The sequence below is a fragment of the Phyllostomus discolor genome, chromosome 6 (genome assembly GCF_004126475.2).
Source record: "Phyllostomus discolor isolate MPI-MPIP mPhyDis1 chromosome 6, mPhyDis1.pri.v3, whole genome shotgun sequence".
NCBI lineage: Eukaryota > Metazoa > Chordata > Mammalia > Chiroptera > Phyllostomidae > Phyllostomus > Phyllostomus discolor.
In genome coordinates this window covers 86,603,954-86,630,388 of record NC_040908.2, presented here as the reverse complement: position 1 = coordinate 86,630,388, position 26,435 = coordinate 86,603,954, and the positions used below count along the sequence as shown (strand labels likewise).

At 37.4% G+C, this 26,435-nt stretch overlaps 1 protein-coding gene across 1 annotated transcript in view; it reads left to right on the top strand.

Moving 5' to 3' along the window:
- The first annotated feature begins 5,397 nt into the window (after positions 1 to 5,397).
- HOATZ (HOATZ cilia and flagella associated protein) overlaps positions 5,398 to 26,435 on the top strand; it is a 34,711-nt gene continuing 13,673 nt past the window's right edge. Inside the window, exons 1-3 of the mRNA XM_036028590.1 lie at positions 5,398 to 5,903; positions 6,734 to 6,772; positions 7,242 to 7,300. Coding sequence (XP_035884483.1) covers positions 5,678 to 5,903; positions 6,734 to 6,772; positions 7,242 to 7,300 — 324 coding nt within the window. The 5' untranslated portion in view covers positions 5,398 to 5,677. The remainder of the gene's footprint in view (positions 5,904 to 6,733; positions 6,773 to 7,241; positions 7,301 to 26,435) is intronic.

Here is a 26,435-nt window from a genome sequence, read left to right as displayed (position 1 = left end):
GAAGCATAAAAACTGCTGGCAGTTCATTTAGCTAGAAGGAAAATCTCTCATAATTAAGCAGATTCAATGATGTCTGGTTCTTCAAAGGCACTGAGCTGACTGCAGTCTTGTCTTATTTCATTACATAAACTAGTTCCTAAATGTAGTATCATGAATGTTAATAAGATAATGACATGTATTGATTTATACAAAAATCAAAACATGATTGTATATTTCCTAAGAGAAAATATGCATTTAAAGAAAAAAGTTTAAAAAGAAGCTGATAAACTCCAATAATTTCTAATCAGCCTGATTCTTCATTTCTTCCTCCCTAACAACATGCTTCAAAAGCTGTGGAAAATAGGAAAAGTTCAAATGGTGTGTTTATGTGTGTTAAAAGGAGTAAGTTGTCTCCACCTTTTCTAATTCCCAGTTCCCATCAATTCTAGTCTTTTATTCAGAATTGGTAAATTTAGCCAATATAAATTTGACAAAGCTCACCCAAAAGGTGTTTGTTTTCTATACTCTTCTTGGTTTCCTTCTAATCACTAACCCCTTTCCTTGGGGCTCCGTCTCTATCTTCCTATTCATCAAAAGCTCAGAAATTAAACAGTAAATAACTCCCCTGAAAGGTGCCTTCCTGGTGCTGTCTAAAACAAACATAGTCTTCTGTTTGGGCATTTTACACACCACAAGCATTCTTACTTAGATTAAACCATGGGTCTCCCTGGTCTCCAGGCATGCCTAGACATGAACCATAAAGCAAATGAGATCCTTGGAGTTTCTCTAGTAACTGCAGGCCAAATCAATAGCAACCCTAAGAACAAGCATTCTAAAAACAAGGCAAACAAACAAAAAAAATCCCCACAAAACTAGGCCACATACATTTTTTCCTCATTATTTCATTTTTTTTTTAGTTGTACTACCTACAAAATAAACTGCATTTTAAAAAAAAAAATATTTCAGTAGGCAATGCTCTTGGTGACTTTTATATCTGTTTCCTTTATTTTTATTATATTTGAAAAAGGGTTTTTAAAATTGATTTTAGAGAGACAGAAACATGAATTTGTTGTTCCACTTATTTATGTTTTCATTGGTTGCTTTTTGTATGTGCCCTGACCAGGGATCAAATCCACAACCTTGGTGTATCAGGACAATGCTCTAACTGACTCAGCTACCCAGCCAGGGTCTGAAAAAAGTTTTAAAAATCTAAATTTCAAGGCATCTACTGCAGTCTTCATGGGAAGCAATCCAACTCAGGTAAGACATGCAAGATCCAAACTGATAATCATAAAACATCAATCAAGGAGAAGTATTAAAATCTTGTATAGCATAAAAATGACAAACAATTTAGAAGAACAGAATTATTTTTGTAACTATGCCCTAATCAAGACTTACAAGTTAACATATTGCTAATGGAATGGAAAATATTTTGCTCCTGATTTTATTTATGTATGTATATTTAACTATAAAATACAAAATTGGCTCTACAGTTATCTCAAAAGAGATCAGAGGTTAATTAGCTCTGATTTCAGCATGTTGCCTGGTATGGCTTGGTTTATTGTACATTTTAAAGGAGTATAAGGAATTTATGTAATGTGTTCTACAATATTGTGCCTCTCCCAAAAATGAATAGAAATTATAGTTAGTCATAAATGAACTGTCTTTTGCAACTTAACTTTACAAGTTAATTTTTACATTAATGTTTTCTGTACTATACATTTTATACTTCACTTGGGTTTCTTACTCTTCATTTTGTTGTTCACAGAACAAATGATGGATTTGGCAAAATATATGCTTTCATATTCAAAGATAATGCTATAACTTACTCAAACTTATCCTTAGAAAGTTATTCTGGTGCCTAAATAGTGTGAATATGGAATTTGTGTTGAATGATCTAGGTTACCTGCCCCATCTGTGTTACCAGTGGCATCTGCAAGACCATTTGCCAGGTTTAGGGAATCAATCTATAGCTGGGAAGCTTTCTTTTGTGGAAAATAATTTGCAACTAAGCTTTCAGGGTCAACAATGAGTGTACTGTACTGGGTTCATGAAGACTATACGGAGGCAGGCAGGGGTAGCGGGAGCTACTCCCAAATGAGTTCCACGAAGTGTATATTCTTTATCCTTTTCTGATTCGTTCCTTGAAGGAAAAGGGGAAAGGAGTAACTAAAGGAAACAATTATTAGTAGAGGTCTCCAAGAAATCCTCTGCATCTGTCCTCTTTGCTGAATCTACTCCGCGGACACAAATAGAAACACATCTACGTCATCGAACATGAAATAGTGAGAAAGAAAATGGACCTGGTCACAGCACATTGTTCCTCCGTCCTTCACAGCCTTCACCCTGAATGTCCAAATTTAGTCTTGCTTCAAGGACCTCCTCGGTGTCACCTGCTCCATGAACCTTCTTTGGCCAATTATAATTCTCAGTGTCCCATCCTACCCATTTTTGTCTCTACCCTGTTCAGTAATTTATTGTACACCATCTCGAATGGTAAATAATGTATTCCGTTTTTGTTATCACCTAGATTGTACATATGGAGGGTGGAATGAATGACCTTAGGTACTGAACATATAGCTGGTTTTTAAATAAATATGAGCTGGAAGTAGGAAGAGTTTGCTTAATGCAGCCCTTGAAAGTACAAAACTGTGGCCTTGGTCTCCTGAGGGCCATACTTGGATCCAACTGACAAGCTGGCTGGCTCACGATTTGACTCCCACTTCACCACCTGGCCCTCCAAGAGTGTAAGGAGAACGAAGGAGTGCAGATGAAACTCTCAAAGTCACCTCTCCGCAGGTCACGCGGTATCCAGGCCTATCTGCACCTGGAAAATTCAGCCTACATTTGGTGCCTGGCAAGCTGTCTTCCCTAATGGGGATGGGCATGAAAAGTTGGCTTGCGGGGCCCTTGGGGAGGGTGACGGAGGAGGAGCTTTTTGTCCCTCCTGTCAGATCAGGTAGAGAAACATTTTGAGAATTCGCGCCTGGGTCCCAACTGGGGCCTGCCCCCACCCCCCCGCCCCTTCTCTTAGCTTCCTTCCCTCCCCCCGCCCCTCCCCCTAGCCGAGCTCGCGCCCGCCCCACCCCTCTTCCCGCGGGGTTCCAAGGGCGGTTGGCTCGCTGCGGTCACGGTCACTCGGCCGCTCGGAGTTGCGGGGCGCACGCGGTTGAGAGGGTCGGCCGTAGGGTTTGGGCTGGGAACTGTAGAGAAGTAGTGTGGGGCGGCCCGCCTGGGAGTGAGGGAGGTGGGAACGGGCCCCTGAAAGCTCAGGGGAGAGGAAAAGGGAAGGGAACCTGAACGGGGTCGGGGGGGTGGGGGGGGGCGGGGGGCGCTTGGGGGTGCGGGAGGCTGCGGGGCAGCGGAGGCCGGCAGCCGGGGCTCGGCGGCAGAGGTGAAGCTAGCGGGCGGGAGCTCCGGGGAACCAGCTGGGGTCCGGGCTCCGGGGGGGGGGGGGGGGGGCCGGGGCCGGGGGCTGCAGACCCCCTTGGGGCGCCGCCCCCCGGCCTGGCCGAGCCACGCCAAGGGTTCGCGGCGAGTCCTGCAGGAGCAGCGCGGCCTGCGGGCCGGGCGAGGGTCCTCGGTGGGTCCGGTGCAGTCCTCCGGAGACCCTCTCCCTGGGCACCAAGTCCGGGCTCTGTGGGCGTCATCCCGGGTGAAGCGTGCGGTCGAGGCGGGTCCCGCTACCCCGCCCGCCGGCCGAGGACAGCGCACCGGCTCTGCGCACCGTCCGGGAGCTGCCGCCCGCGGGCACCCGGTGCTCGGTTTGTAGGCAGTGTAATTAGCTGATTGTACTCTAGTACTTGCAATCACTAACTCCACTGCCATCAAAACAAGGCACGGCCTCAACCGCCGCCCCTCCGGGAAGAGGACGACGCCCTTGGCGGCAAACGGCCCACCTGGAGCGTTGGAGAGCCGGACGCTGCGCTTCGAGACCCGAGGCGTCGGTGGCCCGGCGCAGCCCAGCCGGCGTGCAGTCGGAGTGCGAGTAAGCCCCGGGGCATGCCGGCGTGCTGCTGCTTCCAGACACACTCAAACTGCGCCCCGCTCTAGGAGCTAAAGCAAGATTGTGCAATCCCGTGTTAAGGAAAGCGAAATATGGGGGGATGGGGGGGTGGTTAACGGCTTTAATTGAAAGATACAGACTTTTCAACCGCGGGGAGGAGCCCCCTGTGTAAGGTTTAATGCTGTATAGCTGTGATTCATTTTGCCTCTTTTCATTGTTTAGTAGAGCACTCACAAACCCACCAACTAACGTGAGCTATAGCGGAATCAACGATCGACCTATCACGATGTATGGGGGCGCCTCCTTCACACTGCGGTTTGTGGCGAAAGCAAACTTTTTGTTTTGTGAGTCTAGTTACTAGGCAGTGTAGTTAGCTGATTGCTAATAGTACCAATCACTAACCACACGGCCAGGTAAAAAGATTTGAGAATTCATCCAGATGAGCTGCCTGTGCACATCAGTGTGTTTAGGGGAGGTGGAATTGAAACACGCTAATATTAACCGATGCCTATTTATTAATAGCTCAGCTAAAACAAATCAACCTATTAGCTGTTAAACACACAACCTTTGTAATATATATGTACTTTTATATCTACTTTTTCAGTATTTCTTCAGACTCTTATCCAGAAGAATTTCATATAGATTGGGGAATCAGATTTTTCCCTTACCTGATCTCTGTCATTGTATAGACTTGTGATCATCAACTTTTGAAGTATCTATTCTATGAGACTTAATTAATATTTTGAAAGAATAAAATGCCATAACATCATAAACTGTGGGTTATTAGCTTGTGTTCATTCCCTAAATTATGAGGATCATCGCAATTCCTGCTACAGAAATTACAACTTCCCTGTCACCAAAATGGTTAAATTGTTCCTAGAGTGACATAAAATCTCCCAGGAAAGCTATTCACACGCACTTGTTAATGTTTTTACAAGTAGTTAATATTTTTATAAGACTGTATTAACAAAATTTTTCTTAAAATATTTTTTCACGGAAGGATTGAGTCCACTTATCAGATGTACCCCTTCTTTCAATCATTCACACTGTTGCAGTCTAGGCAGCTCTTCGTGGGGCCCACTGCTAAATGCAGTTGTAATATAAATCCAGCTTCTTTCCTAAGATTTGTCTTAAAGGATTGGGCCTGTGGGGTGGGGGGCAGTGATAACAAAAACTATATACGTTAGTACCCATCGGTCCAGTTCAGACCTCTGGCTCCCCAATAGGATGCTAACTGCCTATTTAATTCTCCAACCAAAGCAGACCCAGAACTTCCCTTTAAGGGGTGCTGAGGTATGCCAATCTGGTGTGGATGGGGGATTGGGGCGGTGGGGCTAAAGATCAGAAGCTTTACTCATATCTTTTGGGTGTTGGAAGCTGGAGAATGGGGGAGGCACGTAGAGGGCTGACTGTGATGGAGACCTGAAGGGCTTTCCCACTGATTCCAGCAAGACAAGACACGCCCCCAAATTGGTGTTTTGACTCCCATATCTGGACTCCAAGGCTAAGGCTGGTCTCCAAGCCTGTGATCACCGCAGAAGTGGGCTTCAAAGAGCCCACCAATGCGCGATGGACCCAACGTGTACGGAGTAAACTAAGGGCTTCTGGCCGGGTAGTTGCCAACTTGACCGTTTGCCGAGGGGCGGGGCTGGTAGAGGGGCGAGGGAGTTTGCAGAAGCGTCCTGAATCACCATGGAAACGAGGCCGGGAGCAAGCTCTAGCAGCGAAAAGGAGGCCTGTGAAATTTGTCCCCAGGGATTCCTGGTGTTCAGCGGCTCTTCAGAACAGGACATGAACTTGGCCAAGCAATTTTGGATCACAGCGTCAATGTACCCTCCTAATGAATCCCAGTTGGTGCTGTCTGGAGGCAGCACTCAGCGTCTGCCGGTGGCCGGGGTCTCCAAGAGCTGTGCAGCTGGTGAGTAGCTGCCTCCTGGTGATCATTTCTACCTCCACCATGACCAACACTAAAGATACTAGAGCCCTTCCCAAGAGAAACTGCCAAACATAATTCTCTTAAAATTATTTTTTCAATTACAGTTGACATTCAATATTATATTAGTTACAGGTGTACAACATCATGAGTAGACATTTATATAGCTTATGAAGTGTTCCTCCCATAAGTTTAGTACCCATCTACATACTTATTACAATATTATTGACTATATGTAAGTGAAGTCACATGGTATTTGTCTCTGTCTGATTTGTCTCACTTATCTCACTTAGTGTAATACCCTCCAGGTCCATGCATGTTGTCACAAATTGCAAGATTTCATTCTTTTTTATGGCTAATATCCCATTATATATATGTATCACATCTTCTTTATCTATCAAACCTAATTTTAAAATAAGAATCTTAAATTTGAAATGTGTAAAACCCTATATAAATAATCTTAAAACTTCTCAGCAATCTTTCTACTCAAAATCTTTGTTATATCTAAAAGTACATTTCAAAGTATCCCTTAGGCAATGCATCTATTGGGCCAAAGGGTATGGAATAATCTGGGGAAATGTTATATCTTGGTTTAAAAGATATTAAAAATAATTCTTTACAAAATTGAGTTCAAACATGCAATCCCTGGAGAAAGTTGAAGGCAGAGTCAACATTAGGAACCAAGTTCCCTGGCCTTACTTTAGTAAGGCCTAAGATATGGAAACTGTTACTATGTAATTTTTATAGGTATAAAAAGCTTAAATACTTTTAATGCTATGGTTTCCCAATGATTTCTATTCTTTTGTAATTTTTAGAGAAAAGTTACTTGCAGTCTTCTTTCCTTGAGAAAAACAGTAAGTACCAAGTTTTATGCCTTTCAACATCCTGATTCAGAGATTCTTCAGAAAATGGATAGTAAGTATAAGGACACAACTTTACCCTTCGGCATAACTTTCTGAATTGCGTACCAAAACCTTGCTTCAGCAACTGCCCTATTTATTTGAAGGAAAATGTCTAAATTCCTATAACATGTTGAATAGGAATGTGGAAATTGGAATCTCTGATACTGCAAATATGTTCTCTTTAGAGACCTTTCCTTGTCTCTGGACTCAGGCTTACTTATCTTCTAAGATTAGATGTTCCCTGCAGCCATAGCTAATTAATTCCATCTCCAATTGTCTGTGAATCTGGTTTATAAAGTTTTAAGATAGTATGTATTTATGTTTACCTTCACACTTTCAATCTTTATGCAGTTTTATATAAATATTATTGTAAAATCATTATAAAATTATTTCTGATTGAATTTGACTTTATTTTCTTTAGAAGCTACAGTTGACATAGCTGAAACCCTGAAGATTGAGAAAGAAAAGTATCTCCAAAAGGTAGGCCAACATTTCAGAAGGTCATCTGATTTTCAATAAACTTTTCTAAATAATCCTAATTATTCTTTTTAAACATATGTATATAAAAATTATCTATTTCTGGTATGTTTGCTTGAACAAATGGAAAACCTTTATTAGAGTTTTAATTGAAGATTAAGAAATTCTATTAAACTTTGGCTGTTCTCAGCCTCTGCAAGAACCCAAGAATGTATAGGAACAACAGAATTAAAGGGAAATGGAGAAAAATAGATTCACATACTTTCCATCCAATAAGGCCCCAAACCATACACAATGTTCTAAGAACAGAAATATTATAAAATCAGGAAAAGTTTAATATAATTGACCATCTTAATAGGTCAAAATTAAATGATCAGAGGAATGAGTCTGCCATCTGGAACCATTTTCATAAAATTAAACACATTGGTGGTGTGAAATCAACTGAATATGTCTGGTTTTGGCAATATCCTTTGTTTTTCATGATGCAGCCACAGCCTTTAACTCAGCAATTAATGCAGTGATTTATAGAATATTTTGTTGGTTAATGGATAAATTCCATTTCTGTGACTGTTCCTGCACTATAAAGGCAAAGACAGAGGATTCACTTTGGCCTACATATCTTTAATCATAGCACATACTGGCAAACTCTGAAAGACTTATCGGGAATTCTGCATAAATTACAGAACAATGCATTCGAGTTTGCTGATTACGTTAATTCGCTTTGTGGACTCTTGGTGATTCCTCCAAACAAATTAGGTAATTAGAAATAGTCAGCATTTTCTTCTCTTAAGAGGGTATTAGGTACTGCGTATTTCTGCTAGGACTTAAAGGGAGGGAAGGAGCCTAATTTTCAGTGAGGCAAAAATCATCATAAATCAACTTCTTCAGCACTTTTGGAATTAAAGTTTCATTTAAGTTCATTTTTGGAAGGGGTTAGAACTAAAAGGTTAAAGATAAACTATTATCGAATTTTTTATCTTTTGTCAAACAGATAAGACAATATGGCATGAGTTACAAGTGAATGTTCTGCTAATTGACAATTATATCAGCAGTCTTAGAACTGGTTTCTTTGCCTCAGGTTCTTCTATAAACTTATTAACTGTTTAATTCCACAGGTATTTATTGAGAACCTGCTCTGTGTCAAGTGCTGTGTTAGATGCTGGGAATACAAAGATAAAATGTGGTTCCTGATCTCAAGGAGTTTACAACTTAGTGGGAGAGATAGCCAATTAAATTCAAGAACTGTGATATATTATTATGATAGATGTATGCACATGACACTATGGAAACATATTGAAGGTCAATAAATCAAGCTTAAAAAAATCAAGAACTCTTCTCAAAAGAGCTGGCTTCAAAGAATGTATAGAGTTGACCAGACAGAGAATATGCAAAGCAATTCTCCACACTACACTGGTTCTCTTCCTAAATCCCAAGTCCAAATATGCTGCTCTCCTACTATATTAGTCTGTTGAGGCTACCATAACAAAATACCACAGAATAAATGGCTTAAACAAAACAATTTTATTTTCTCATAGTTTTGACGCTGGAAGTCTGAGATCAAAGTGCCGAGTTGGTTTCTGATGAAGCCTCTCTGCCTGGCTTGTAGATGGCCACCTTGTCCCTGTGTCCTGACATGGAAGAAGGAGAGCTATGGTATCTTTTTCTCTTCTTATAAGGACACTAGTCTTATATTAAGGTGCCACCTTGATAAGTTCATCTAACCTTATTACCTCCAAATACAGTTACACTGGGAAGTTAGGGCTTCAACATGGGGGTTTGAGGGGGATACAGCTCAGTCCACTCACCTACTATCATTTTTTCCATGGCTCTCCATTTCTGCAGGATCAAGACCAAACCCTTCAACATAGCATTCAAGTTCCTTTGCAATCTGATCACAACCCAGCTGACTTCTCCTACCACTCCTTTCTTTCCCTTATACCCCACACCACGCTCAGTGTAACCTACCCTCTACAGTTGGTTCACAATCACAAACCTACCTCTCTCATAGTATTTATCACAGTTTCTTATCTAGATTACAGGTAATCGGGTAGGTTTCCATCTTTCCGACTAGATTACAAGCACCATAGAGTAGTGGGCTTTGGAGACAAAGTAGGTTTGGAAGTCTAACTCTGCCACTTACTATTTGTGTAACTTTGAGTAACCTATTAAACACCTGTGAGGCTCAGCTTCACCAGATATAAAAGGAGGAATGGTAAAAATATCTACCTCATAAAGTTGATAAGATGTAAAGCATCTGACCATAGTTTCCCCTCAACAAATGTTAACTTTCTTCTGCTCTATGAGTGCAGAGTTCATTCCTTACTCACTTAACCCCCATGCCTTTCCAGTTACTGAAATTCAAATATTTGTTGACTGAATAAATAAATGCATAATTGAATTAATGAATGATGATATATGCTTTATACGATAATAGCTCAATTTTCCTTAGCCTTTCCACATATATCCATCTAGAAAATTTTCTAGGCTGAAAATTTATGGGCTGATAATTTTTGCAAGAATACTCCCAAAAGCTAACCTGTTTGTAGGTCTGCTTTAAGACCATTTTTAGCACATCACCTCTCCTCTCAGTTGTGCTTTTGTGTCATGGCTCTATATATGAGGAGAGAAAAGATGACTACCTATAATTACTAAAATATAGAATCAATTTTGGGGTACCATTGTTTTTCTAAGTCTATAGTACTGTCTCTCTCTATGTTGCTGCCATCACTATTCTAGAATTTTTAGCTTGATGGCAGAAAATAAATGGGAGTGGTTCTTTTTAACTAATAAAACATTTACAATAATCTATTTGATTTAAGAGAAATTTCTGCATGTTTTGAACACTTATATGATAAATAAATTCCTGGAATAATTTTCATTTTAAAATAGGAAAAATATTTCCCATCAATTCCCTGAAAGGTTTTCTTTTTCTTCCACTATCTTTTTAAAATTAATAAAAATCTAAAAATTTATTTTCCATCTCTTCTAAAAGTACGTTTATAGCTTTCTCCCCTCAACTGATACTGATTTTTTTAGTTATTGAAATTTTTTGAAACTTTAACATTACCCTCCATTTTGGAGTATTTTCCAGGTATACATTATAAATGCTTTGGTTAGTGGACAAAATGCTATTAATCACAACTTCTATTTCTGTGATGGATATCCATGGCAGAAAATCAAAAACAATTGAGTCTGTCAAGATTAGATGGCTTACTCTGTCCATAAAGGAAACCTTATAGCAAAATATGGGACCATTATTCTTCCTTTGAGAGTTCTAAAGTAGTCTGAAATCATAAAACTAATTTGCTTTCTAGTTTTGCCACCTTTCAGAAAGCTCTTTAGATGATTATCTCTATGAAAAGAATTATAAATGATGCATTTGTTGGGAGAAGGAAGAAGAAATCAGAGCAGTATTTTAAAGCATATTTATAGATGACATATTTGGAAATATTCATCTGGAATCAAAATTTTAACATGGGTGAATATGCAATATTTTTATAAGGAAATTATTCAATCTACATTATTAACATCTAAGATAAATCCTCTATTGGGAACGATAGAGGATTGTCCTATCACACAATCTTTCAACCAATGTGGACCATAATGTAAGTCTAAACCAAAAGTGAGTTTGCTATATGTCGCTCCCGTGAACCAGAAACAAATTGTACTATGATATGGACATCCTTAGAAGAAGGATCTAAAAAGGTTGATGTGGTTTATTTTCAGGCACTGAATCATGAAAGTGGATATAAATCTTTAATGTTATCCTATATTTTCAATGTACAATAGTAAGAGGGATACTCAGAATCAGTATAAGTCAGTGTCCTGGAGCCAAACCAAAGATGTAGAGAACTCAGGTAAAGAAAATCCTCTTGGCGTCAAATTGATCATGATGAGCTTCCCAGACAAACCTAAATTTTCTCAGTAACAGTGTTATCTGGCTTTGTTTTAGTTTTACTATCCCACCTTAATGTAATATTAACAGAGTCCCTTTCCCCACATAAAACAAATACCATTAGGAAGTAGTGGATTTCTCCTTCACCAACAATATCTAGTCTTTTAAATTCTTGTTGTTCTTAAGTTATCAAAGAATTCAAGTGGAAGAATCACAAAAACAGACTGTGCATTCACAATAACAAGCAAATGATAGCTAAAAGATAATACAATATAAACATTAGTTACTCTTGTATTACCTACAGTACCACTTTGTTTTCAAACATATCTAATCTAATCATAGAGAACATGTTTAGTTGACAGATGAGATTCTCCTCTTAATCCTCTTTAGTAACACCTATAGTCCATGAAAACATACTGGGGAAAGGAGTTAGACTTGGGATCAAGTAACTGAATTCATTACCCTAGACAGACCCAGCCATTGGGTAAGGTCATGTCCCCAGATGCATCTCTTCCTTTTTTACCCAAAGATCTGTATACTTTATCTTTTAGACATATTCACCTTAAGGACTAAAAACCCTAAGGTACAATTGGACAGGGACCCATACTAATTATCTGTTTGCAATGATTGAATTAAACTATTAAAAGCAGAATGAAGCAAAAAAAAGGGGAGAGGGGGATCATGACCTGACTGGTGTGGCTCAGTGGGTTGGGCATCACCCTGCAAACCAAAAGGTTACAGGCATGATTCACAGCTTTTGCCTGTGTTATGGGCCAGATCCACAGTTGGGGGTGTGGGAGAGGCAACCAATTGATGTCTCTCACACATCAATGTTTCTCTCCCTCTCTTTCTCTCTCCTTTTCCCTTTTACTAAAAATTAATAAATAAAATCTTAAAAAGGATCATGTATTTCTTTTTTCTCTAATCCTCACCCTAGGATATATCCATTGATTCTAGAGAGAGAGGAAGGGAGACAGAGAGAAACACAAATGTGAGAGAGAAACATCAATTGGTTGCCTCCTATACGCTGTGTGTGCCCAGACCAGGGGTCAAATCTGCAACTTTTCAGTGTATTGGACAATGCTCTAACTAACTGAGCCACCTGGACAGTGCAGGGTCATGTATTTTTTAAATAAATGCAGAGATGTCAATTTTATTTCACTTACAAAAGTCTTATTGTTCAAATTAGTAAATACCTTAAAGCATCAAGACAAGTGAAATAGGATTTATTAGAGAACTGGATTATTCTGTGGATCATGTGACTTAAAAAAGAATCATGACATACCTGAAATCCAAAATACAGTGTTCTTTTTTCCCTTTGTCTCTATCACAGTCGAGATGAAAAATCATGGGCAAGTTATAGTGTAGCCAGATAAGTAAGTTAAACAATTTATGTATCTATATTTACTTCATCATTTTATCATTTTTCTATGATAAGTCATGTTAGTCACATGAAGTGTGCTCAGGAATGCCCTCAGAACCTGAGGTGATGCAGTCATTTGTCTTTTTAGATCGTAAGATTTTACAGTTTCCCTAAGCCACTGTGATGGTAAAATTTGCACATTCACTTACTACCTACAATTTATTTGTAACATCAAAGTCCATACTCATGGTACTCTCACGGTCAATGATGGACGTTCACGAACAGTAAGAATTTAGAGTTGCCCAAATGCACACATTTCTAGCTGAGGATGAATGAGGGATGCTCTGCCATCTTGTTTCAGCTCTTCTACTACAAACAGGTTTCCTTTTTGCAGCTTATTTAGTGCCACGTTTTTAGCTTTTTAAAAAATTATTTTGCTGTTAAAAAAAAGTCTCCCAGTGCTGAAATGCTGTCTAGTGTTCCAAAGTACAAGAAATTGTGATGTGTCTAGTGGGAAAAATATATGCATTAGATAATCTTTGTTCAGACATAAGTCATAAATGATGCTGGCCACAAGTTCAATATTGATGAATCAACAATGTATTTTAAATAAGGTGTCTTTAAATATAAACACACATAAAACGAAGTTATATATTGATCCATTGATGAAATGTGACCAAAGGCAGGCAGGAACCTAGGATCAATAGTTCAGTATTTGCTAATTCAATGTTGGCAGCAACTTTATGAACCATAGCTACTGCAAATGAGAATTTACTGTACTAAAATTGGTTAAACTGTAGTTTAATATACAAACTCTGTCACTGTCTGCTTCCTGACACACCTCCCCAGCTTCATTCACCACCCCCACGCTTTAAGTGCAATTCACACTGTAACCCCCTATAGTTCTAAGAACCCACCAAGGTGTTTCATACCTGTGACATTGAGCCTCCCATTTCTTCTACCTGGAAATGCCTTTCTCCCATCCTTCCCATTTAGCTAATGCCTACTTTTACTTAAAATCTATTCAATGTTCACATTCAAGTCTTTTCTTGCCCTCACATATTCCCCAGTCTGAACAAAGGCCCCTTCCTTTGTGCTTCCCTAGGACTCTATGCATTGCTGACACGGTGCTGTGGTGTAGTTGCTGTATTTCTCCTGGAAGCTCTACATTCTTTGAGGAAAGGGATCATTACTTCGTTGACTTTATAGTCTCAGGGCCTGACAAATTGTAGATGATCTCCTAACCTATCAAATAAATGCTTACGAATGAATAAATGGATGACTTAACTCGTCTGGACAAGGATCCTGCAAGATAGCCCAGTTCCTCAAGCTAGAAGGTACTCATTTCATTGGAGGGCAGTTCAAGATAGGATTAACCAAGGTCCAGAGGCCTCACAGACTCATAAATACTGAATGGACATGTAGTCAGTTGTACAAAAGGATGTACAAACAATAAACAAGAGTGAAAACACTGTCTATAGGTCACAGGATAAAGTCACAGCAGATGAGCATGTGTTCTTTTATGGAAATACCAGGAAAAGGCAATAGTTAGAAATTTAAGGTCATGGTGCCAAGTTTCAACAGCATGTAAAAGAAACCTTGTTATGGTAATTAGGATACAGGGTCAGGCATGGAAAATAAGGCAGGACCACTGTCACAGACTAGCTGGGGTACTAGACAAGAAAACAAGACAAGGAACTGAACACGGGGAAGAAGACAACATTCTATACACTACAACTTTGATAGCCAAGTGAGACACTTCGCTATACGAAAGAAAGCAAAGTCCTAGAAGCATATACTCTTCCCCCAAACTACAGTCACATTGCTAAACAGTTGGGTAATTCCCTGAAAACTACTTTAGAGCCATCAATATGTAAGACAAACAAATTGACATAACTGTGGTAATTTGTGGTGGAAGGAAAGAGCAAACCAAAAAATATTGTTCAAAAATCATTTTACAAACAGTTGATTCTGTTACTGAGATAAACTCTATTGAATACCTTTTTTAAAAAAGGTATATTTCCATTGTAACAGTAACTCAGTAATTTATTCAAAATGACCTACAAGTTCTTTAGGACAACACAGTGGTCCCCCCTTATCCACAGAAGATGTGTTCCAAGACACCCAGTGGATGCTTGGAACCACAGATAGTACTGAGCCCAATCTATACTGTTTTTTCCTGTACATGCATACCTATGATAAAGAGTGATTAAAAAATTAGGCACAGTAACAGATTAACAACAGTAACTATAACTATTAATAAAATAGAACATTTATAATAATATACCATAATAAAAGTTGAGTTAATGTGGCCTCTACCTCTCTCAATATATCTTATTTTTTTGGAAGGAGCACCCTCAAAAAATATATTATTGTACTGTCCTCACCCTTCCTCTTGTGATTTTGTGAGATGGTGCGATGCCTAAGAGATGAGATAAGCTGAGGTGAACGATGTAGGCATTTTGATTCCATAAGGCATTAGGCACTAGGCAACAATAAGGGTTACTTAAGCACAAGCAGTGCAACACGATGCCAGTCAATCTGGTGACTGAGACAGCTAAGTAATTAATGGGTTACCGTATGCTCCGTGGGTACGCTGAACAAAGGGATGATTAACATCCCAGGTGGGACAGATTGGGAGGCTATGAGTTTTCAATGTGCCACTCAGAATGGCACACAATTTAAAACTCATGAGTTGTTTATTTCAGTGATTTCCATTTAATATTTTCAGAACAAAGTTGACCACAGGTAACTGAAACCATGGAAAACAAAACCATGAGTAAGAGGTGGGGCTACTGTATATCTAAACTTTGAAACTTTTATTATAAAGGATAAATTTTTAGAGTACTGGTAAGTAAAAATAGAAATTAAAAAGCTTTGCTAGATACTGGAACAGAACAATGAACACACACACAAAAAAACCATGTTTTAAATATACAAACTCTCCTTGTATGAAATTTGCAATCTAACCAAGGAGACAGATTTTTACAAAATAATTATATATGATGTTAGGAAAACATTGAATAAGGTAGTATTAATCCAATCAAGGGAATCAGGGAGGATTTCTGTAGAAATTAACCTTAGATTGGAAGGAAGCATAGGCATTAATTAGGCCAGAAGGCTGGGGGTAGAGGGACCATTGGGAGAACCTTGCAGGCAACAGAGACAGCCATGCAAAGACCCTGTGCTTCAAGAAGGGTTTCAGAAGCTGAAGACCAGTGTGGTAATGTGAAGATTAGGCCATAAGTAAGGACAGTAAGAAGCCATTGAAGGGTTTTAGGTAAGGGGATGATAATAGTAGGTTTGTTTGAAAACATTCAGAAGATTGTAATATGGAGAATGGTTGAAAGTGGCAGAGCAGAAGAGGGGAAACCAGAGTACAGGCCAGTGCAACCATCAGCCAGGAGGCGACGACAGCTTGGATTAGGAAAAATTAGAGATATTTGAGAGATATTAAGCAAGTAAAATGACTAGGGCTTGAGTTACATATTGAATATGGAAGGTGAGGCATATCAAGGTTTCAAAGATAGTGCATTGTTTTCTGGATTGCTTAACAGCAAGGATGGTGCCATCTTCTGAAACAAGGAACATTAAATGGTCAAGTGTTGAAGTGTTTTGGGGGGAAGTGAGGGGTTAAACATTCAGTTTGGACTTACTGAGTTTGAGGTACCTTTGAGATAAGCAAAGATAAGACAATTTGAGTTGTCAAATAGGCCTGTGAATATATGAGCTAAAGAAGTACAGGCCAGAGATCAGATAGAGTCATATAGAAGAGGAATCCTCCACCCCCCTCCTTCTTACATCCCATAGGGCAAGACAGGAAAGATACACCTGAAGGATGGAGTCAGTCCCATTCACCAACAGATCATATCTATGTAACTACCAACATGATGAAACCTTAATTATTTGTTCCCTAAGGACAAGTCTTGATAATTATTGCAGATCGAACCATCAGTAGTGTGTAAATCAGTCATATATAGAAGTATCCTTAATATATATATCTATAGTTTATTGAATTTTAAAATGTAATGCTCATTTTTTTAATATTTTTCATTTTTTATTTTAATTGTTGCTCAAGTACAGTTTTCTGCCTTTTCACCCCACCCCAGCCCACCCCCCAGCCCTCCCCACCTCCCTCCTGTTTCCACCCCCTCCCCCAGTTGTTGTCCATGTGTCCTTTATGCTTGTTCCTGCAAACCCTTCACCCTTTTCCCCTGAAATTCCCTCCCCTCTCCCCTCTGGTCACTGTCAGCTTGTTCTCTATTTCAGTGTCTTTGGTTATATTTTGTTTGTTTGTTTTTTTGTTTAGGTTCCTATTAAAGGTAAGGTCATATGGTATTTGTCTTTCACCGCCTGACTTATTTTGCTTAGTATAATGCTTTCCGGGTCCATCCATGCTGTCACAAAAGGTGAGAGCTCCTTCTTTCTCTCTGCTGCATAGAATTCCATTGTGTAAATGTACCCGAGTTTTTTGATCCATTCATTTACTGATGGGCACCTAGGTTGCTTCCAACACTTGGCTATTGTAAATTGTGCTGCTATGAACATCGGGGTGCATAGGTTCTTTTGGATTGGTGTTTCAAGATATAATCCTAGCAGTGGAATTGCTGGGTCAAAAGGCAGATCCATTTTTAGTTTCCTGAAGAAATTCCATACTGTGTTCCATAGTGATTGACCAGTCTGCAATCCCACCAACAGTGCACTAGGGTTCCATTTTCTTCTCAACCTCTCCAACACTTGTTGTATGAGGCTTTGTTTATGATGGCCACTCTGACTGGTGTGAAGTGGTACCTTATTGTGGTTTTAATTTGCATCTCTCTAATAGCTAGCGATATTGAGCATCTTTTCATGTGTCTCTGGATCCTCTGTATGTCCTCCTTGGAGAAGAGTCTGTTCAAGTCCTTTGCCCATTTTTTAATTGGGTTGCTTGTCTTCTTAGAGTGGAGTCATGTAAATTCTTTATATATTTTGGAGATTAAACCCTTGTTCTGAGGTATCATTGGCAAATATGTTTTCCCGTACTGTTGGTTCTCTTTTTCTTTTAATACTGTTTTCTTTAGCTGTGCAGAAGCTTTTTATTTTGATGATATCCCATTTGTTTATTCTTTCCTTGCTCTAGGGGACATATCAGGCAAAATACTGCTCTGTGAAATATCTGAGATTTTCCTGCCTATGTTCTCCTCTACGACTTTAATGGTGTCATGACTTATATTTAAATCTTTTATCCACCTTGAATTTATTTTTGTGTATGGTGTAAGTTGGTGCTCAAGTTTCATTTTTTGCATGTAGCTGTCCAAATCTCCCAACACCATTTGTTGGAGAGGCTATTTTTACTCCATTTTATGTCGTTGCCCCCTTTGTTGAAAATTAATTGACTGTAGAGACTTGAGTTTCTTTCTGGGCTCTGTTCTGTTCCATTGGTCCATGTGCCTGTTTTTATGCCAGTACCAGGCTGTTTTGATTACAGTGGCCTTGTAATACAATTTGGTACCAGGTATTGTGATCCCTCCCACTTTGCTCTTCTTTCTCAAAATTGCAGCAGATATTTGGAGTCATTCATGGTTCCATATAAATTTTTGAAGTGTTTTTTTCTGTCTGTGACATATGTCATTTGTACTTTAATAGGTATTGCATTGAATGTGTAAATTCCTTTGGGTAGTATGGACATTTTGATGATGTTAGTTCTTCTGATTCATGAACATGGTATATGTTTCCATTGGTTTGTGTCTTCCTTGATTTCTTTCTTCAGTGTCATGTAGTTTTCTGCATACAGGTCTTTTACCTCCTTGGTTTATTCCTAGGTATTTTATTTTTCTTTTTGCTATATCAAATGGGATTTTTTTCTGGATTTCTGTTTCTGATATTTCATTGTTAGTATACAAAAATGCCTTTGATTTCTTAATATTGACTTTGTATCCCACTGTTTTGCCAAATTCATTTATTAGGTTGAGCAGTTTTTTGGCAGAGTCTATAGGATTTTCTATGTACACTATCATGTCATCTGCAAACAATGACAGTTTTGTTTCCTCCTTTCCCATTTATTTGGATGCCTTTTCTTTCCTTTTCTTGTCTGATTGCTGTGGCTAAAACTTCCAATACTATGTTGAATAGAAGTGGTGAAAGTGGACAATCTTGTCTTGTTCCTGATCTTAGTGTGAAAGCTCTAAGTTTTTGCCCATTGAGTATGATGTTGGCTGTAGATTTTTCATATATGGCCTTTATTAGATTGAGGAATGCTCCCTCTAATCCCTCTTGGCTGAGTGTTTTCATCATAAATGGGTGTTGTACCTTATCAAATATTTTTCCGCATCTATTGAAATGATCATGTGATTTTTGCCTTTCATTTTGTTTATGTGACGTATTATGGCTATTGATTTGCAAATATCGTATCATCCTTGCATCCCTGGGATGAATCCCACTTGGTCACGGTGTATAGTTTTTTTTTTTTAATGTATTGCTGGATGTGGCTTGCCAATATTTTGTTGAGGATTTTAGTGTCTATGTTCATTAGCAATGCTCACGCACCACTGACTGCTGTCAATGGCTGAGGATGGGCCCAACACTCCAGCGCCATCCATTTTCAGGGCTAGTTGATTCAGCAAGTGAGTTGTTCCATACTCCTTAGCAGATTCCGACTTCCATGGCCACTGTCCTGTGTAATGCTCATCTTATGTTCACATTTTTCTCAACATTAAAATTCAGATCTCACTTATTGCTTTTTTAAAAATAAGTGACTTTTAAAACATTAAAGCAGTTTTTAAAATCACATACTTTTACTTTCATGCATTTGTTTTTTGAAGTTTGATCTTTATTGTATTTTTTCCATTACCATTTAGTCCCTTTCCACTTGTCTCCCTTCAGAATCACCACACTGTCGTCCATGTGCAGCAGTCTTTTTTCCTTTTTGCTCAGTCCCTCTATCCCCTAAGTCCCCCTCCTCTTGCCAGTTGTCTCTGCTCTCCATATATGAGTCTGTCTGTTTTGCTTGTTAGTTCCATTCATTAGATTCCACATATGAGTGAAATTGTATGGTCTTTGTCTTTCTGTGACTGGCATATTTCACTTAGCATAATGTTCTCCAGATCTATCTATAATGTTGCAAGGGGTAAAATTTTCTTCTTTTTTATGACCCAGTAGAATTCCATCATGTAAATGTCTCATAGTTGTTTTATGCACTCATCTATTAATGGACACTTGGGCTGCTTCCATATCTTGACAACTGTAAATAATGCTGCAATGAACGTAGGGGTGCTTCTGTTCTTTCAAATTAGTGTTTTGTGTTCCTTCAGTTATATTCCCAGGAGTGGGATTGCTGGGTCAAAAGGCAGATCCATTTTTAATTTTTTGAGGTATCTCCATACTGTTTTCCACAGTTGGCTGCACCAATCTGAATTCACATCAACAGTGCAAAAGGGTTCCCCTTTCTCCACACCCTTACCAGCATTTGTTTGTTGATTTATTAATGATAACCATTCTGCCAGTTGTAAAATTATATCTCATCATAATTTTAATTTTTATTCCTCTGATGATTAGTAATATTGAGCATATTTTCATATGTCTATTGGCCATCTGTATGTCCTCTTTGGAGAAGTGTCTATTCAGGTCCTTTACCCACTTTTTAACTGGGTGGTTTGTTTTTTGGTGTTGAGTTTTGTAAGTTCTTTGTGCATATTGGATATTGACCCCTTATCAGATGTAGCAGTGAATATGTTCTCCCATTCTGTGGGTTGTCTTTTTATTTTGTTGTTTCCCTTTCCTGTGTGTTGTTGCACTTGTTTTGTGTAAATGTTTTCAAAGAAAAGCTACATTCTTCAAGTAATTTTTATTGGTTTTCCATTAACCATATGTAACAAGAAAAAACATGTAACAGAACCAAGAAAATACATTTTTTCTTCTTCAAAACAGATAAATTCATATTTTACTGAAACCTACATTTAAGAAAAATCTATCACCTCTCTTTTATGTAATGACTAATACATTTTTCTCATTTTAGTAAGCTGTCATTTTTAAAATGAAAATGATATGTCAGAGCTGGGAAATGAGCCAGGATCAAGCAATTTCCAGGAAGAATGGAAAGGTGCTTATATATGCATTTTTGCTGCAAGTTAGCATTCTTCTCTCTGATTAATAACCCTCTAACATCTTTCATCCACTCTGATAGATGACTGTGTTAGGTTTACCTTCTAAAAATCAGATTAGTGCTAGAGAATGTGTTTTTACTTGTTTTACTATTCAGGCTATCTTTTAAAGTACATTACAGGTGAGTTGAGGTCTAACAGTTCTATATCTTATTATAATAGCTATACATTTACTAAATGGAAACGATAGAATCTACATAGCAGATTTCAGTTAGTAGACACAGGGGATGGCAGTAAACTCATAGAATATAGTCATAGTTGAAGCATTCTCTTATCAGAATCAACAAGCTAAGAGCTGCATACTGCCTTTTGGAATCAAGCCCAAAGTGAGAGTTTTTACTAGTACATAGCTTTACCATAAACCAAGAAAAATTCTTACTTTTCTTATTATTGCATTTGTAACATAGAATAGAAATAGAACCTCCTAAGAATTAAGACTCTGTAGAATAAGAACTAAAATTCCCTAGTAATCCTATGGGACATTTAACTCCCAATCATTGACATAGATTTAAAATTTAAATTCAGGAGCCTCAAGGAAATAATATCAGATAATGTTCTCAACCTGTATAAAACCATCGAACCTTGATTCTTCTTAGGTAATTTTCTAAATTTAGAATGTAATTCCCATTTTATAGTTAATTGGTAGTCAAAAATCCTATCATAGATATTTAGTTTACATTAAATAAGATCTTAGAAAGCTCATCAGTTTGTAAATATCATTATAATTCAACTATTCTTTACCCATTTTTAATATTTTTCAATTACAATTGACATTCAATATTATAATCATTTCAGTACCACATATTGATTAGACATTTATATAACTCATGAGGTAATTCCCCCCAGTAAGTCTAGTACCCACCTCACACCATACATCATAATTACAATGTTAGTGTCTATATTCCCTATGCTGCACTTTAAATCCCCATGATTATTCTGTAATTGCCAATTTGTACTTCTTAATCCCCTTACCTTTTTCAACCAGCCCCCAAGATCCCCTCTAATCTGGCAATCATCAGTTTGTTCTCTGTATCTATGAGTTTATTTCTGTTTTGTTTGTTTATTTTATTTCTTAGATTACACATATAAAGTGAAATTATGTGGTACTTGTCTTTTTCTGTCTGACTTATTTCATTTAGCATGATACCTTCGTCTACTGATGGGTGTTTGGGTTGCTTCCATATCTTGGCTATTGTAAATAATGCTGCAGTGAACATAGGGATGCATATATTTTTTTTCAAATTAGTGTTTTGGTTTTCTTCAGATAAATACCCAGGAGTGGGATTGCTGGGTTATATGGTAGTTTCATTTTTAATTTTTGAGGATCCTCCATACTGTTTTCCATAGTTGCTGCACCAATTTTCCATCTCACTAATAGTGCACAAGAATTCCCTTTTCTCTACATTCTTGCCAAAACTTGTTTGTTGGTTTATTGATGATAGTCATTCTATCAGGTGTGAGATGGCATCTCATTGTGGTTTTAATGTGTATTTCTCTGATAGTGACATTGAGCATCTTTTCATATGTTTATTTACCATGTGTATGTCCTCTTTGGAGATATTTCTATTTAGGTTCTCTGCCCAGTTTTTAATCACTTGTTTGGGTTTTTTTGTTTGTTTGCTTGTTTGTTTGTTTTGGTGTGAAGTTGTGTGAGTTCTTTATATATTTTGGTTATTAACACCTTATTGGATGTGTCATTAGCAAATATCTTCTTCAATTCAGTAGGTTGTCTTTTTGGTTTGTTAATGGCTTCCTTTTCTGTGCAAAAACTTTTTAGTTTTATATAGTCCAATTTGTTTATTTTTTCTTTTGTTTCCCTTGCCTAAGGAGACATATCAAAAAAAAATATTACTAAGTGCAATGTCAAATAGTTTGCTGTCCATGTTTTCTTCTAGTATTAACAGTTTCAGGTCTCACCTTTAAATCTTTAGTACATTTTGACTTTATTCTTTTATATGGCATAAGAAAGTGGTCATTTCATTTTTTGCATAAATAGATCCAATTTTTTTCAACACCATTTATTGAATACACTGTCTTTGCACCTTCGTATTTCTTTACTCTATGTCATAAATTAATTGACCATATAGGCGTGGGTTGTATTTTGTTCCATTGATGTAAGTACCTGTTTTTTATGTCAGTACCATGCTGTTTTGATTACTACAGTCTTATAGTATATTTTGATACTAGTTTGAATCTTTGAACTCTGTTTTTCTTCCTCAAGATTGCTTTGGCTGTAATTTATGGAATAAAAAAAAAAGAAAAAAAGGATTTCTTTGGCTATTCAAGATGAATTTTAGAATTATTTATTCTAGTTCTATGAAAAATGCCATTAGTATTTTGATAGAGATTGCATTGAATATATAAATTGTTTTGGGTTCCATGGACATTTTAACTGTTATTTCTTCCCATCCATGAGCAAGCTGTATGCTTCCATTAATTTGTATCTTCTTTAATTTCTTTATTCAATGTCTTATTATTTTCCAAGTACCAGTCTTTTACCTCCTTGGTTAAATTTATTTCTTAGTATTTTAATACACTTGTAAATGGGGTTGATTTCTTAATTTGTCTTTCTGATGGTTCATTACTGGTGTATAAAATGCAACCAATTTTTAATATTAATTTTATATCATGCTACTTTCATTTGTCAGTTTTAATAGTTTATTGTGAAATCTTTATGGCTCTTTAGATTCAATATCACATCATCTGCAAATAATGACAGTTTTACCTCTTCCTTCCCATTTCATTAGATGTATTTTATTTCTTACCTGATTTCTGTGTCTAGAACTTCCTATGCTATGTTAAATAGAAGTGGTAAAAGTCAACATCCTTGTCTTGTTCCTGATCTTAAGGAAAACAACTTAAACTTTTCATCAGCTGTGGATTTGTTATGTATGGCCTGTATTGTATTGAGGTATGTTCCCTCTATTCCTACTTCTCTGAGAGTTTTTATCATAAATGGACCTGGATTTTGTCAAATGCTTTTTCTTCATCCATTCATATGATCATATGATTTTTATCCTTCATTTTGTTTATGTGGTACATAATATTAGTTGATTCATAAATAACGAACCAACATTACATCCCAGGAATAAATCCCACTTAATCATTCCAGGAAAAAAAACCCACTTGATCATGATATATGACATTTTTAATGTATTGCTGAATTCGGTTTGATAATATTTTGTTGAGGACTATTCTTTACCCATCAAGTTTCTTTTACAAAATCCTACATGATACCATAAAATAAGCAAATTAACATTGAATGAAACTGGCCCTAAAGTGGATTAGCTAACTCTGCTGTGTGTTCCCATAGTATACATTTTCTACTAGAATATAAGCTTTTCTGTGAGAGCAAAGACTCTGTCTTCTTCATCATAGTTAATCCTAATTAATTCTTCATTTTCAAAATGAAGAAACTACTCTGTCAGTGTATGTGTGTGTTAGGTGTAAGTGTACAGACTCTCTAACATGTGTTTGAAGTAGAACAGCAAAAGAAGCACAAGATATGGAGTCAAACAGAACTGAGAAGTTAGTAGTTGGTTAAGTAACCTTCAGGAAAGTTGTTAATTTGTATGTGGTTGAGTTCATTCTATCTGTAAAGTAGTAATATCATCTACCTCACTGTGCTAGGAGGACTAAATGAGTAATTTCTCACACTGGTCTGATATCTAGCAGCTACTCAGTGAAACTTTGTTTTACCTTCTTTGCTTTCCCTCTTTTTTTTCACCCATAATTGAGAAATAAAATTTAGTAGGTACAAAATAAGCTTTAATATTAAATGAAATGCTTTGACTAAAGTGGTAAATTTTGAAGAGTGATGTGTTGATTACTGGCATGGTCAGACAAGTATCCACATCCTATTAAAAGAAACAGTCAGGATTGGCTTGCTTGTGCTGTTAAAGAGGCTCTTGTGATATTTTCCCTTAATTCTCCTTATTAATCAACTGCAGAAAGAAAAATTACCACTGAAGATATATTTTACAATTTCAACCATGGATCAAAAATGTGTGGCCAAAGTTGATTTAACACTTGCAGGTGAATAAAAGTAATTACATTTATTGTAATGCCTCTCTTTAGATTAAGAGGTGAGTGTGAATGATCCTGAAGGTCTGGATCAATGGTTGTCAAACAGAACTCTATCAAAAATCAACTGGGAAAGGAATATTTTTAACTATACACACCCTTTGCAATAGTTTCTTGAAAACTTAGAAAAAGACTCCAGTATAGAAGCTAATTTACTGAGGCCAAAGCACTATGAGAAGTGGTAAATTGTACAGCAAGTAGACCCAACTTAATCCAAAGCAAACTCAATTGATGAGCTAAATGGTGACTAAAATTGAAGTGATAAATATGGCCCTAATCTTCGTAAGTACTATAGGTCTGATTTGCTTGTTTATTTTGTTTTGGGGTTTGAGTAAATGTTTATTTTTTTGTTTTAATATTTTTTATTTTTCAATTACAGTTGACATACAATACTATGTTAGTTTCAGGTGTACAACCCAGTGAACAAACATCCATATAGCCAATGCAGTGATCACCTCAATAGGTTCAGCACCCATCTGACACCTTGGATAGCCACCAAAGTGTTACTGACTCTATTCCCTATGCTGTACTTACATCCCCATGATTAGGTTGTAAATGCCAATTTGTGCTTTTTAATCCATTCACTATTTTTACCCAGACCCTCAAATCCCCCACCCCTAACAACAATCAAATTGTTCTCTGTATCTATGAGCCTGTTTATGTTTGTGTTTGTTCACTTATTTTTGTTCTTTAGATTCTCCAGATAAGCAAAATCATAGTGTTTGTCTTTATTGTCACAAATGGAAAGATTTCATTCTTTTCATGGCTGAGTAATATTCCATTGCAAATATGTACCACATCTTTTTTATTCATTTGTCTATTGATGGGCATTTAGGTTGCTTCCATAATTTGCCTACTTTAAATAATGCTACAATGAACATATGTCTTCTTGATTTAGAGTTTTGGGTTTCTTCACATAAATACTCAGAAGTGGAATTGCTGAGTCCTACTTGTCTCTTGTTACAGTCCTTGTTTTAGTCTATTTAAAGCCTGGCATAAGTCTTGCTATTCCAGCCCCCCCTTTTTTTTTCATTTTTATATTCATGAGCTGTCTTATTCCATCCCTTTACTTTCAGTCTGTGTATGTCTTTCAATCTGAAGTGAGTTTCTTGTAGAGAATATATGTATGGGTCTTGTTTACTTATCCATTCATATACCCCATGTCTTTTGATTGAAGCATTTAATCCATTTGCATTTAAAGTAATTATTGATAGATATGTATTTATTGCCATGTTATTATCCATATTTTTCTTTGTTTTCTTTCTTCTTTTTAAAGAAGACCCCTTTAACATTTCTGGTTAATACTGGTTTAACCAGTATTGTTAACTGGTTAAACCAGTTAACAAGTAATTAACCAGTTGACATACATAACCAGTTAACCAGTTAACTAATTAACCAGTAATACTGGTTTGATTGTGGCTAATGTCTTTAGCTTTTTGTTGTGTGGGAAGCTCTATCTGTTTTTTTATTCTAAATAACCTTGCTGAGTAGAGTAATCTTGGTTGTAGGACCCTGCTTTCCATCACTTCGAATATTTCTTACCAATCCTTTCTGGCCTGTGACATTTCCATTGAGAAATTAGCTAACAGTCTTATGGGAGCTCTTTTGCAGGTACCTAACTGCTTTTCTCTTGCTGCTTTTAAGAACCTCTCTTTGTTT